At 35.4% G+C, this 15,150-nt stretch overlaps 1 protein-coding gene across 1 annotated transcript; it reads left to right on the top strand.

The window, feature by feature from the left end:
- Window positions 1–6,776: 6,776 nt before the first annotated feature.
- On the top strand, window positions 6,777–9,607 carry LOC104895624 (2-oxoglutarate-dependent dioxygenase 21, chloroplastic). The gene is made up of 3 exons (XM_010682185.3): window positions 6,777–7,278; window positions 7,588–7,835; window positions 8,901–9,607. The coding sequence occupies exons 1-3, from the start codon at window positions 7,045–7,047 to the stop codon at window positions 9,475–9,477; spliced, it is 1,059 nt and encodes a 352-aa protein (XP_010680487.2). The 5' UTR covers window positions 6,777–7,044; the 3' UTR covers window positions 9,478–9,607.
- Window positions 9,608–15,150: the final 5,543 nt, after the last annotated feature.

The following is a 15,150-nucleotide window of genomic DNA, read 5'->3' as shown; positions in this document are numbered from 1 at the left end:
ATGAACATGAAGCATCCACATATTATTTCCAAGCCAGATGACTCCTTTCCAATGACCTCCCATGCATCTTGGAGTTATCCCGTGTTATTCAAAGCTCAGGCCCTGAAAAAGTCCGAAAGCGTATAACCTTCAATTTTGGCTGTTTTTTCTAAGCCTAGTCATATTTTCTCCCGAAACATTTTTAGGAGTGCCAACGTGACTTGTAATATTGCGCGGGTGCTTGACACAATTTGCATTGCCTCGAAAAGCCTTTGAACACCCCCATTGGTTCATTTCTCAAATTGTCTCAAAATGAATGTAAAGGCATCCACATATTCGTTCCAAGCCACATGACTCCTTTCCAATGACTTCCCAAGTCCCATGTCCCTAGGAGGCATCTAGCGGCGTTCGGAGCTCGGACCCTGGCCATATTTTCTCCCGAAATGTTCTTAGGAAAGCCTAAAAAACTTGTAACGTTGTGCAGGCGTTTGGCTCCGTTAGTGTTTCCTCGAAAAGTCTTTAAACAACCCATTTGTTCATTTCTCGTGAAAACTAAAACTGCCTCGAAATGAACATAAACATCCACATATTCGTTTCAATCCACGTGACTCATTTCTAATGACTTCCCACGACCCTTGGAGAAATTCCGTGGCATTCGGAGCTCGGTCCCCGGGAAAGTCCGAAAGCGTATATTATAACCTTCAATTTTGACTGTTTTTTGGAAATTTTTTGATTTCTCTGGACCTGGTCTTATTTTCTCTCGAAACATTCTTAGGAGTGCCGACGTGACTTGTAACATTGCGCGACTGCTTGACACAATTTGCATTGCCTCGAAAAGCCTTTGAACACCCATTTGTGCATTTCTCGTGAAATTCAAAATTTTGCCTCGAAATGAACGTAAAGGCATCCACATATTCGTTCCAAGTCACATGACTCCATTTCAATGACCTCCCATGTCCCTAGGAGGCATCCCGTGGCGTTCGGAGCTTCGACCTTGAAAAAGTCCGAAAGCGTGTATTATCCTTCAATTTTGGTTGTTTTTGGGACATTTTTAGGCTTTTCTGAGCCTGGCCATATTTTCTCCCGAAATGTTCCTAGGAAAGCCGAAACAACTTGTAAAGTTACGCAGGTGCTTGGCATTATTAGTGTTACCTCGAAAAGCCTCTGAACACACCATTTGTTCATTTCTCGTGAAACCTAAAATTGTCTTGAAATGAATGTTAAGGCATCCACATATTCGTTCCAAGCCACATGACTCCTTTCCAATAACCTCCCATGTCCCTAGGTGGAATCCCGCAGCGTTCTGAGTTCAGACCCTGGGAAAGTCCGAAAGCGTGTATTTTCTCCTGGGAAAATCGAGCTCGGACCTTCGATTTTGGCTGTTTTGGGGACATTTTTGGACTTTTCCGGGCCTGGTCATATTTTCTCCCGAAATGTTCCTAGGAAGTCCGCTGTGACTTGTAACGTTGCGCGAGTGCTTGGCACCATTCGTGTTGCCTCGAAAAGCCTATAAACACCCCATTTGTTCATATCTCGTGAAACCTAAAATTGCCTCGAAATGAACGTAAATGCATCCACATATTCATTCCAATACACATGACTCCTTTCCAATGACCTCCCATGGCCCTAGGAGAAATCCTGTGGCGTTCGGAGCTCGGACCCCGGGAAAGGCCGAAAGCGTGTATTATAATCTATTTTGGTTGTTTTTGTGACATTTTTAGACTTCTCCAAGCCTGGCCATATTTTCTCCCGAAGCGTTCTTAGAAAAGCCAAAATGACTTGTAACGTTACGCGGGTGCTTGGCACCATTAGTGTTGCCTCGAAAAGCCTCTAAACACCCCATTTGCTCATTTCTCATGAAACCTAAAATTGACTCGAAATGAACGTTAAAGCATCAGCATATTCGTTTTAAGGCACAAGACTCCTTTCCAATAACCTACCATTTCCTAGGAGGAATCACGTGGCATTCTAAGCTCGGACCCAGGGAAAGTCCGAAAACGTGTATTATAACATTTTATTTTTGCTGTTTTTGGAACATTTTTGGACTTTTTCGGGCCCGGTCATATTTTCTGCCGAAACATTTCTAGGAAGGCCGGCGTGTTTTGTAACGTTGCGCGAGTGTTTGGCACCATTAGTGTTGCCTTAAAAAGCCTCTAAACACCTCATTCATTCATTGCTCATGAAACCTAAAATTGCCTCGAAATGAACGTAAAGGCATCCATATATTCGTTCCAAGCCACGTGACTCCTTTCCAGTGACCTCTCATGGCCCTACAAGAAATCTTGTGGCATTCGGATCTTGGTCCTCGAAAAAGTCCGAAAGCGTGCATTATAACCTTCAATTTGGCTGTTTTTGGGAACTCTTTTTTATTTCTCTAAGCCTGGTCAAATTTTCTCCGGAAACATTCTTAGGAGTGCCGACGTGACTTATAACATTGCGCGGGTACTTGACACAATTTGCATTGTCTCGAAAACGTTACTTGACACGTTTTCGTGAAACCTAAAATTGTCTTGAAATGAACGTTAAGGCATCCACATATCCGAAATCTGGGGTGAGCACAATCGAGTACCCGGTAGAATTCCATAGACACAAATCCAGATCCGGACCCAGTGGATATTAAAAATCTGGAATTGGAATTGGAACTGGTCCAACCGGGTCATAAATTTTTGGACCCAGACTCGGAACCGGTGGGTACCAGGTCCATAATTGGGTACCTAGTTGTAAGTTTAACAACATACTAAGATGGGCCAATTGAGCTATAAAAATTTTAAAAAATTTAAATAGGCCTAAAGGCCGACTAAGTACTAACTTTTTACTTAATATGTAACTCCCCAGAATTTCAATTATTTATTTTATGAAAAGGAAAATACCATTTTAAAATAAACAAACACCAAAAATAAAGGGTTAAAATTACGGGGTGTTACATAACAACAATTATCCTATTACCAATTCTATATGAGTATATGAAAAAAAAACCAATTCTAAGTATCAGGTACCCGGACCTAGACCCGCTCCAACCGGGTACCAGAGCGAACGGGTACCCACCAGGTACCGGGTTCGATAATATTCTACCCAGAATTGGAACCAGATGCAACTGGGTCCATTTTCTTGGACCCGGATCCAGTTGGACCAGGTCCAGATCCGCGGGTCCATACCGGGTCCGTGTTTGGGTACCTGAAATTTCTGCTCACCCCTACTTGACACAATTTTCATTACCTCGAAAAGCCTCTGAACACCCAATTTGTTCATTTCTCGTGAAACGTAAAATTGTCTCAAAATGAACGTTAAGGCATCCAAATATTCATTCCAAGCCACATGACTCCTTTCCAATGACCTCCCATGTCCCTATGAGGTATCTCGCGGCGTTCAGAGCTCGGACCCCGGGAAAGTCCGAAAGCGTGTACAATAACCTTCAATTTTGGTTGTTTTTGTGACATTTTTAGACTTCTCCAAGCCTGGCCATATTTCTCCCAAAACGTTCCTAGGAAAGCCGAAATGACTTGTAACATTGCGCGGGCGCTTGACACCATTAGTGTTACCTCGATAAGTCTTTAAACACCCCATTTGTTCATTTCTCGTGAAACCTAAAATTGCATCGAAATGAACGTAAAGACATCCACATATTCGTTTTAAGCCACATGACTCCTTTACAACGACCTCATAGGTCCCTAGGAGGCATTTTGTGGCGTTTGAAGCTCTAGCCGTGGGGAAGTCAGAAAGCGTGTATTATAGCCTTCAAGATTGGCTCTTTGTGGGACATTTTTGGACTTCTGTAGGCATGTTCATATTTTTTCTTGACACGTTCCTAGGAAAGCCAACATGACTTGTATTGCTGCGTGGGTATTTCGCACCATTTGCATTGCCTCAAAATCCTTTGAACACTGCATTTGTCCATTTCTAGTGAAACCCAAATAAAATTGCCTCAATATGAACGTAAAATGCATCCATATATTCTTTTCAAGCCACTTGACATCTTTTCAATGACATCCCATGTCCCTATAAGGCACCTCATGTCGTCTGGATCTCGGGCCACGAGAAAGTATGAAGACGTGTATTATAACCTTCAATTTTTGCTGTTTTTGGGACATTTCTCTCGGCCTAATAATATTTTCTCCCAAAACATTCTTAGTAAAGCCGGTGTGCCTTATAACATTGCGCGGGTGCTTGACACATTTGCGTTGCCTCGAGAAAGCCTCTGAAGACCCCATTTATTCATTTCTCGTGAAACCCAAAATATAGGATCAACTAACTATTGTGGCAGAGAAATCTGTTGTAGTTTGTTTATTACCGACAAAAGATGTATATAATAGCACATTGACTATAGAGTTAATTAAGAGATTTTTAGTTGGGAAAATATCATTTTATGACTGAAGATCATTGAGGCATGAAACTAGCTGGTCTTTCAAAGAAATTTGGTCCTCTCGAGTTTCGAAATGGAAAACTTGATCTTCATGAGAGTTTACATGTTAAATAGATTTTTAGAATTTTTTTTTTAAGTTTGTTGATTTACACTTCATTACTTCCACTTCTATAGTTCTGTAAGTGAGGTTTTCTTTTTTCATGATGCAAAGCGATGGCCTCCTGATTTATTTTTACCAAGAGAGTTGATTCTCTAGTGGTTTTTTATTGTATTATGTCTTTTCCTAGATGGTAATTTAAATTTTTATTGTGGACACTTAAAGCATAATTAAAAGTTGGTTGAGATGATAATTGTGTCATGTTATAATAACAAGAGGTCACGACTTTAAATCTTGTTGCAAGCTAATTTTACTTTTAATTTGTTAATCGACATGACTTATGTACACATTGGATAATTCTAGTGGAATAACAGAGGTGACACATGATGTGTATATATTGTCATACACGCCTTTTAATATATTTGTATAGATGTATTTTCCATGTCAAGGAGTCCCTATGAGATAAAGGTAATTTATGACAATGTTTTTTAAATTTAACAAAACTATTTTACGAGCTAGCATCCTTAAAATGCAAATATATATAAATTGAAACTGACATGCTAATAAAATACTACCTCCGTTTTTTTAGATGTAACATATTGACTTTGGGCACTATTCATCCAATATACTTTGATCATTAATTGTAATTTATACATAAGAAAAAATATAGTCATGTCGGATCTTGTTTTCATCACGGTATACGCTTTTCAAATATATAACTAGTTTTTTTTGCTCGGACGATGCCTCGGGTCAGTTACAATAAATAACTATGTTGTTATTTTTTATTATTTCATAATTTATTTTGCTACTTTTCGTATTTTTTGTTCATTAAGAATAAATTGAAAAATTCACATCACGCGTGATAAGTAAAAAATATTTGAAAGCTTTGAGTTTGAAAACAATACCTAAAAAGTGATTATGGTAATAGAAAAATGACATCAATATTCTCTTGTAAGTTACGTAATAAGAGTGTTAAAGATGTACTCGCTTTGTTTTTTTTAATTGCTACATTTTCCTTAGATCATTGTTTCTTTTTAATTGCCACATTTTTTTATTTGGGGTAATTGGCGCACCATAAAGTAATATTTTTATATTTGTTCTTCTCTTTTTCCACCCAAAAAACTACCTTTTCACTTTTTTTCATTATTTTACATTAAATGGATCAAAAAGTATACTCCAAAAAGCGTACTCGTTCTGTTTTTTTTAATTGCTACATTTTCCTTAGATGATTGTTTCTTTTTAATTGCCATTTTTTTTTATTTGGGGTACTTGGCCCACCATAAAGTAATACTTTTATTCCCCTCAAAAAAAAAAGTAATACTTTTATATTTGTTCTTCTCTTTTTCCAACCAAAAATACTACATTTTCACTTTTTTTTATTATTTTACATTAAATGAATAAAAAAGTATACTCCAAAAAGCTTGAAAGTGACATTATTGTGCATACAACAATGTAACAATAAAAAAACGGATGGAGTATATACTTGTTAAGTTTTTTAGTTAATTACAGTTATTACAAGACTTTATCATATTTTATTTGAAACATTGAACAACAAAGTCATAGTGTATTGATGGTTAAGCTAAGCTCTTAGTTTTCATTTCAAAGGTCACGTGTTCGATACCTTGCACTTACATTATTTTTTTAAAGTGAGAAGTACACATGAACATAAAGCATTTGCATTAGAAATTGGAGGAGAGTGCCACATGGCACATAAACTTTCTTTCGCACGGTTTTTAATATATTTGTATATATTTTACTTTTATACGTTAGAGATATTATCAGTCAAAGTTATCACTCGACAAATGCGAAAAGTCCAATATTACATCTAAAATGTTACATCAAAAAAAACTAACGGAGGGAGTATGTTGGATGAGTGTATTGCTTCCTATGTTTTTCAAATTCCATAAGAGGAAGAAATCCTGTATTGCTTCCTATGTGGTTTTAGCCATAAATGATCCAAAACAATGTGCTACCACCATAAGAACACTGTTATTAATTGGCTATGCATTGTATCCGAGATTCCATATACGAAGACTCCGTCCAACGTTAATAAATTTATGGAAGATAAAGTTGAAGTTTTTCATCTACTATCATCAGTTCCTAGCTAGATTCACAGTTTTATAGCATTCCTGATTCCCCAGACTAGGTCTGATCAACCAACTACACATTGCAGTTATACTTCTACGCACTCTTTAACTCTTATGATCAGTCAGCAATGACACAGTTACATGCATATTCCTCTGCTACTAACTACGTACTAAGTCAATCATTCTACGAATCTACGCGCCTCTGAATGTCACTTGTTGTAGCTAGATACTACTACGTTATTGTCTGTTACTATACTAGCCTAGTTGTATGATCAAATAAAGAGTGTTTACAAGTTTTTTTTACATTCAAAGGATATGATCAAAAATGCATTTCTTAGACTCTACGTACCATTTCCATTCTATATATAAGTACTCGTACAATTTTGTTATATCTCTATTCATTTTTCCATATATACCTTTGCATGCATGCTTATTATTTTGTATACTCATTACATATACCCATCAATAACTAAAAGATTTGCTTGGTTTGCCTCTAATTTGATGAGCTTTTACTCTTTAACATGGAAAGTGATAAGTGTTCCAAATGTTTTAGCACAGGACAAAGTGCACAAGAAGAGCAATTGGCACATGTGCCTGATTGCTATGAGGTTCCTCCTGCTCAACGTCCTAGCTTGAATTCACCTCAAGCTCATGTTCCTCTCATTGACTTGGCTGGATTGCGAATCGGACCGCCTCAACGATCTACCGTTATTCAAAGTATTCGCGAAGCTTGTATCCGATTCGGATTTTTCCAAGTAATCATACATACATATATGTCACATATATAAATGGGACAAATAATAGAACTATATACATTACTGTACGTTACTATCATTTTTAACTATTGGGTGTGCATTGACTTGTTTGCAAAGTTAATAACCAACTGATTTTGAACCAACAATAATTACAATATTAGTTTCTTCCAGACTTTGTATGACATTTTTTGTCTTTTTCATTCTCGTACACATTTCTGAACAAAGCCCTAATTAAGTGTACTTCTTTGATAACTCCTGTGTTAGAAATGAATCTTTTATCTTACTATATATGATGTGTTCGTGGCACAGATTATTAATCATGGCATAGATCAGGCACTCATGGACAAAGCACTTAGTGCAGCAGATGAATTCTTCCACTTACCTACAAATGAAAAAATGAAGTTCATGTCGAGTGATGTTCACAAACCAGTAAGGTACGGGACAAGCATCAAGGATGGAGTCGATAAGATTCAATATTGGAGGGTTTTCCTTAAACATTATGCAAATCCCTTGAATGACTGGATCTTATCTTGGCCTGAGAGTCCACCAAATTACAGGTATATATATATCTCATCTAAAATTTCAAAGAATCACGTACTTTTTCCACCCCATAAACATTTTTTGGTTACTTAAGAGTTTAAAAAAAAAAAAAAGTAACACAGAAAAGTAGAGTAATTCGTAGAGGGAGAAAAGTTAGAGGTGATCATGAGCCGGGCATTACTTCATAGACAAAGTAGAGTAATTCGTAGAGGGAGAAAAGTATAGAAAAACTAAATCAAAATAAGAAAATTGTGCAAAATTTAAGTGACAAAGTTGAGTATAATACATTATCATACTATGCATGTAGGTGAATGTTTTTATATGTTTCCATAATAAAAGCAATAACGCAATTGATTTAGATGCTTGTACTCCACGAAAGGCATCGTTAATTATACTAACATATAGCCTTGGGAAAATAACCATTATGAGGAAAATGGATGTTTGTACATGTGCGATATATATGTGTGACCTCGTGTATTTGTTTGAAGGATGAAGCACCATAGTCCATAAATGTGGGTGTCATGATCTCGTGGGGGGGTCTGTTAGATGCAAGGTATATCTAATAAATGCTGCGCTAAAATTCATGAATATGAACAACATACTCAGGTGAACAAAAAGACAAATTTCCAACTTTGTTCAACTTAGCTGATCCTAGGTGTTATGAGTGTATGGACACCTAGAGTTAATTAGAGGTATCAACTATGTTGTTCGGACTCTTCATTTCACCTCAAGTACCCGTGTCGGATCCTCGACACTCGGACATGGGTGGGACACTTGAACACTTTGTTTTGGGCTAAAAAATAGAAAAAATTCAGAAAAATAGCCGAGTCGGACACTTGAACACTTTGTTTTGGGCTAAAAAATAGAAAAAATTCCAAAAAATAACCGAGTCGGACACTTGAACACGTACCCGTGTAGGACATGGGTACCCGAGTCTGAGCAACATAGGGTATCAAAGACTATCTTTCACTTATTTAAATGGTTTATTGGTTCATATTATTCAATCTGTTATGTGCAAATATATTATATTCTGATATGATCAATATGATCATTTTTGGAATACTTTTGTATATGATGAACAGGGAAGACATGGGAACATACAGTAGGGAAGTGCAAAAACTAGCATTGGAATTAACAGGAGCTATCACAGAGAGTCTTGGTTTAAATCCCAAGTATTTGAATGAGAAAATGAAACAAGGCATGCAAGTAATAGTCACAAACTGTTACCCACCATGTCCTCAACCATGTCTGACGCTAGGGTTGCCTCCTCACTCAGATTACAGCTGCTTGACCATCCTCCTACAGGGCTCTCCAGGGCTCGAAGTTAAGGACATGCAAGACGGCGGCGCGTGGAAGCTCGTTCCCCATATCGATGGTGCCCTGCAAATCCATATAGGTGACCATTTTGAGGTGCTAAGCAATGGGGTATACAAGAGTGTGGTGCATAGGGCTATCCTTGATTATGAGAAGACTAGAATATCCATTGCTAGCCTCCATAGTTTAGGCTTGGATGACAAAATGGAGCCTGCTATTCAGTTGCTAGATCAGGATCATCCTAAGGCATACAAGGGAAGTAGCTTTAGGGATTTTTTGGATTTTCTTAGTGCTAATGATATTGGTCAAGGAAATTTTTGCTTCCTTGACACTCTCAAAATTTGAGTAATTAGTTGATATGTTTAAGATTATAAGACATTAGACATATATGTATACTTTTCTATGGCGAGTTTTGATCTTCTCTTAGAATTGTTGCAGTTCTCTAAGTTTATCAATATATTTCAAGTTAGCTTAATTATGAATTGAAGTTTAAATAAAATAAATTAGCCGGTGATTTATATTATGATCAAAAGGTGGTGCATGATTTGCATTATAAACATTGTTATGCTGTTTTAAAGTATCTTTTTCTCGGTCAAAAGCTCAAAACTACAGATTTCTCACTTTTTTGCGACCACTATTAATCTATGCTGTACTCTTAATTAGTGTAACTTACTGAACACTGAAACAAGAAAATGAAGGCTATATGTCATGATCTTGTATTGCCATAGCTTCCTGTAGTAAATTATATGTGTTGTGCTCAATTTTAGATACATAGGCCCTGTTTAGCAAATAGAGTTTAGAGTTTAGCTGTTAGAGTTTGGAGTTTACTGTTAGAGTTTTAACTTTTTATTCAGCAGATATGACGGCTGATTTGACAACTTTTTTATAAATGTGTTTGATAAAAATTAACTTTTTTTTTTTAATAGTAAAATTAATTCATTAATAAAAATTCATACGACATCTACATAAGCAATCGAATCAAACAAATACATAAGTTGAATCAAACAAAAATTTCCTTCATAAAAACTACGATCGTCAAACAAATCTTGCAATGTGGAACATCTCCGCTTATATCGCTGGAAAATACAGCCTTGTTGGAGAGACAATCTAACGATCTCTTGTAGTCGTGAGGATGATTTCCGTCGGATTCATCTGACCGTATTCGAAAAATTGATAACCTTTGTGATCCCGTATAATTCTTCACCAACAAAATAATTTCACGGCAATCCATTAGATCTAGTATCGCGGATTGTAACCTGTAGAAATTCCCCCTCTAAAAGAGGAGAATAACCCTGTCTTTCGAAGGAGGTCGAAAAACCTTGTCTTTCGAAGGAGATCGAAAAACCTTTTCTTACGAAAGAGATCGAAAACCCTGTCTTTCGAGGGAGAAATCGTTATTGGAAACCTAAAAACAAATAAAAAAGCAAAGATGGGGGCTTTCCAACGGTAAAAACCGATGGAAGCCCCTTTAAAAATCAACAATGGAGGCTAGGGTTTTTGAAAGTAGAGAGGAGAGAGGGGAGAGAGAAAAAAAAAAGGGTATAAAATAATGTAACTTTGATAAAAATTAAGTGATTACTAAAAGTTTATTGTCATTTGTTTGTGTAAAATGACATTTATAGACATTTTCATACATATGTGTAGTATTATTATTAGGGGCAAAAAAGTCATTAAATATATTTCTACTTAATCTTCTAAAGAAAAAGCTCCTAATAGGAGCTTTTTCATTTTTAGAGTTTTCATTCCAAAATTCTATATAAAACTCTCATTTACCAAACACCCCTTTTAGAGTTTTTGACTAGTCAAAACTCTAAAAGTAGTCCAACCCTCTCTTTTTGCTCCAAAACTCCAATTGCCAAACACCGCATAAAGTTGGTTGGGTTGCCTTCCTAAACCATAGCTCCATCCTCTTAATCCCTAATATCCTGTGCTTGGAATTTGGATGAGGATTTTTTTGTTTTGGCCCATGCCCTCGGATTGATTTTGGACCGCCTCTTGTTTTCATGTTGCTCTTTTTGTGAAAATATTGAAAATATGTCTTGTTTAGCTTCAAAGATCAAACTTATAAATCGTATACTGTGAATATTCACCAATACCATTCATCTCAATATATGTCTTCAAATAATTGTTTTATCAACATATCAAAGTTTTGTACTTTATTATTATAAAATCCACTTATGATTGGATTGCAGACTAATATATAAAAGTCGAATAAGATAATTATCTCAAGAATACGAAAATAGAAGGAATCCAACTCTTTGTTTACTCCTTTCTTCTTTCTTTTTTGTTCTCTTCATTTGTTAGAGTTTTTCTCCCCTTTTTGGTGATTTGCTTCTCATCTTATATGAGTCTTTTTGTTTTCATAGTGTTAATAATTTGAAAGATGATATGTTTTTATGAGAGTTAGTTTTTTTCAGCAATCCGTCATTGGGAACAATTATATCACGGAATCAGATTGTGAAGATCTTCACTTGAAAAGATTCAACAAGACATCAAAATAAACTGCTCGTATCAAGCTTGAAGTGGTGGAGTTGGAGCTGTACTCGAGTATGATTAAAATTGTGGAGACCATCAAAAGTAAACGGATGGAGTAGTAAATTTTAACCATTAAAAGAAACGAATGGAGCAATTCTCGAACTAAAATAAATTACACGATGAAGAGTTAAAATGATTGATGATCATGAGTTTTGTCTTTTTTTTCTTACTTTGTTAAGATTAGTTGTGAAATTGGAGTAGTGGTAAAATCCGATGAACTAAGGATTTTTGTGGTTCCGGAAGATCTAGTTACATGGAAACCAGGGATATAGAGCTCCCCCCCCCCCCAAGCCTGATTCATTGGTTTTAAGTACTTTTACATATATATTAGATCTCCACATATACATTCTAAAATTGTGAGTTCATTCATCATACACACAAAAGTACCATGTACATGATATACCCAAAACTAATTTCTACTCATTTGTTTATTTGAAACTCTTTTTCTTACTATATTTCGTTCATTTGGATGATTTCAAATTAACGAGCAAAGAATAACTTTGAATGTATCATACTCATAATACACCCGTATGTATGTATAAAATTGTAGGTGAAACTATTGGATCAGACCGTCTGACCCAATAGGTTCCGTCGGACGGTAACTGTTTTTTCACTACTACTCCTTAGTTTAGCTAGAACATGCGCTTCATTGACAACCGCCTTCTCCACCTTCTCAATTGCTGTCATGTCCCTTCTTATTCTGAACCCTCCAAGGCGGCATCGGCAACAACGACGACAACGAGAACGACAACAACAACAAGGTGATCTCATTATCATCACGATCAATACTAAGGATGATGTTATAGGCAGCAACATGTTATTTCCATGACTGGTTAGAAGGATGAAGCTGCTTCTACATCTTTGGTTTGTGCTTCTTCGAGGAACTCTACGTTTCCTCTTACTGCAGCTTGGTAGATCTCTGATGAAAGTTAATCTAGAAAATTCTAGATAGGTCATGTAATGTAAGGAAAAATCTTATATGCATGTCTTAAATTGTCTAGAAAAATCTTGTAAAATATCTAGGTAAAAAAATCTAAGTTTAGAATATTTGAGTGTGTGTTAGAAATATCAAGGTCTAGAAAAATCTAGAAATCAAGGTACAACAACTATAAATATGTTGTATGTGTATGAGTTAAGAGTGAGCTCAAATGAAAGGGAGCCAAACAAGTGAGCTCCACACAAGATATTAGGAAAGGTAGAAATTAAACAAAGAGTTCTACCAAGGTGAATGAGAGACATGAGCTCTCACAAACACTTGTATAATTAATTATCAATGAAAATGCAATTTTGTTATATTATTGAGGTCCATCAAAACTTTCGTGTGCGCCACATATTCTATCAATCTCCTTCATCCTCAGGCGATGACTTTGCACATGAGATGGGAGGTATATATCTGCGTGTTGCACTGCTAGAGTGCTAAGCACATTAGTTAGTTTTTTGTATAATTTTCATGTAATATGATGTAGTACAACTTACCCACTTGGGGACAAATATATATGGTTAATAAATTGTGGATCGGATTGGCTTGCCACTATCGTTTAGTTTGGATGTGATTCAATATTTAAGTTTCAGTTAGTTTCTCTTTGAGTTTCATTTAGATGTATTTGAGTTTCAGTTGGTTGGTTTATCCTTTCAGTTGGAGTTGGTTATTTTACTTTTTCAGTTCGTTGGTCTATTCTTTCAGTTGGTTGGTTTATCCTTTCATTTGGTTACTTTATTCTTTCAGTTGGTTATTTTATTCTTTCAGTTGGTTGCTTTATTCTTTCAGTTGGTTCCTTTATTCTTTCAGTTCGTTCCTTAATTCTTTTAGTTACTTTCATTTAGACCTGAGTTACTTTTATTTAGACCTAAGTTACTTTCATTTAGACCCCAGTTACTTTCATTTAGACTAACTGAAAAAAATGAAGACTACCTGAAAAAAAATGAAGACTACCTGAAAAAAAATGAAGACTACTTTAAAAAAATAAAGACCAACTGAAACCCAAGTAAGTCTAACTGAAGCACAAGAACCAACTGGAAAAAAAAATGAAGACTACCTGAAAAAAAATAAAGACCAACTGAAATCCAAGTAAGTCTAACTAAAGCACAAGAACCAACTGAAAAAAAAAGAAACTAACTGGAAAAAAATGAAGACTACCTGAAAAAAAATGAAGACTACCTGAAAAAAAATAAAAACTACCTGAAAAAAATAAAGACCAACTGAAACCCAAATGAAAGGATAAACCAACCAACTGAAGTCGTCCAATGAAACCCAAACAAGTGCTTCTAACTGAAGTCGTCCGACGAGAATATTGTGTCGGACGAGTCCAACACAATACGAACTCTTTCTTTTGTCCCCAATTAATTGATGGTAATCCACGATTTAGATCCTACTCATTCAAAGTTGGACGACATAATGAGATTTATTGCGGGACGCGTCGTGTATAGAATACGTGTCTGAATTAATTCAGGGGACTATTACTCTACTAGCTTTCCACCCGTGCAAAAATGCACGGGAGATTTTATGTAGAAATGATTTGGAGCCATGTATAATGTACGACAATATTATTTTGTATACTAAATAGTTGTTTTTATTCGAAATATATTGAATCCGTGATTATTAGAATCCATGTATTTAAGATTAAAAGAATATAAAAAGTAAAATTAATTTAATATATATAAAAATCCTTTGTTACAACATTTTGAACTTTAAAAATATTGTAATCGTGATATATACATTTATAATTACGTAAATGAAACAAAAAACACATTAAAATGCGGGGGAATACTTTGTTTATAAATTTAAGATTTTAGGATGTTTCTCCAAAATCATGATTTGAATAGTAGCTGGTTGATTTCAAGTTTTCATAATCATATCGTGTATTAAAAATAAATTTTAAAACCGACTTACGACCCTATGTATGTTCAGTGATTGATGACTAATGTCATGATAAAACATGTGACCAACCAGCTTTTTTTTTGTTGCTTAGCAAAGGTTTGCTTTCTCTTAGTTGGTTTTAGGTTGTAACTGTTTGCTCTAATTAATATAATTACTTGCTTAGCAAAAAAAACTTTCTTAAAACAAAAAAAGTTAAATGAAGAAGCTTTTGTTCTGCCTATCGTTTTATACAGAGGCTCATATAAAAACACAATGCGCAGCACTACTGTCACTCAATCATGCAACAACTTTCACTCCTTGCTTTCTGCAGTTTCGCTCAACTCCTCTCTCTTATTAAACTATCTTATTACATTTTTTTTTATGATATGATTATCCAAATTGTATTAAAAAACAATCTCAAAGTTTATATAGCATGATTTTTATCAAAGTGAATGGGGTTATTCTCTAAATTTCTAAGTAAAAAATTAATTTAAAGAGCAATCACTCAAGAAAATTATACAAATATGGCATTTTTTTTTCTTGATTTGCCTTTTATTTCTTAATCACCATATGACCTGTTCTTTTCCATATTCTTTTCGATTTTTAGAATTGTATTGTAGAACAAT

The sequence above is a fragment of the Beta vulgaris genome, chromosome 6 (assembly GCF_026745355.1).
Source record: "Beta vulgaris subsp. vulgaris cultivar EL10 chromosome 6, EL10.2, whole genome shotgun sequence".
Taxonomy (NCBI): domain Eukaryota; kingdom Viridiplantae; phylum Streptophyta; class Magnoliopsida; order Caryophyllales; family Amaranthaceae; genus Beta; species Beta vulgaris.
Note: the sequence above shows the minus strand (reverse complement) of the source record. Positions and strands in the feature narration are given on the sequence as shown.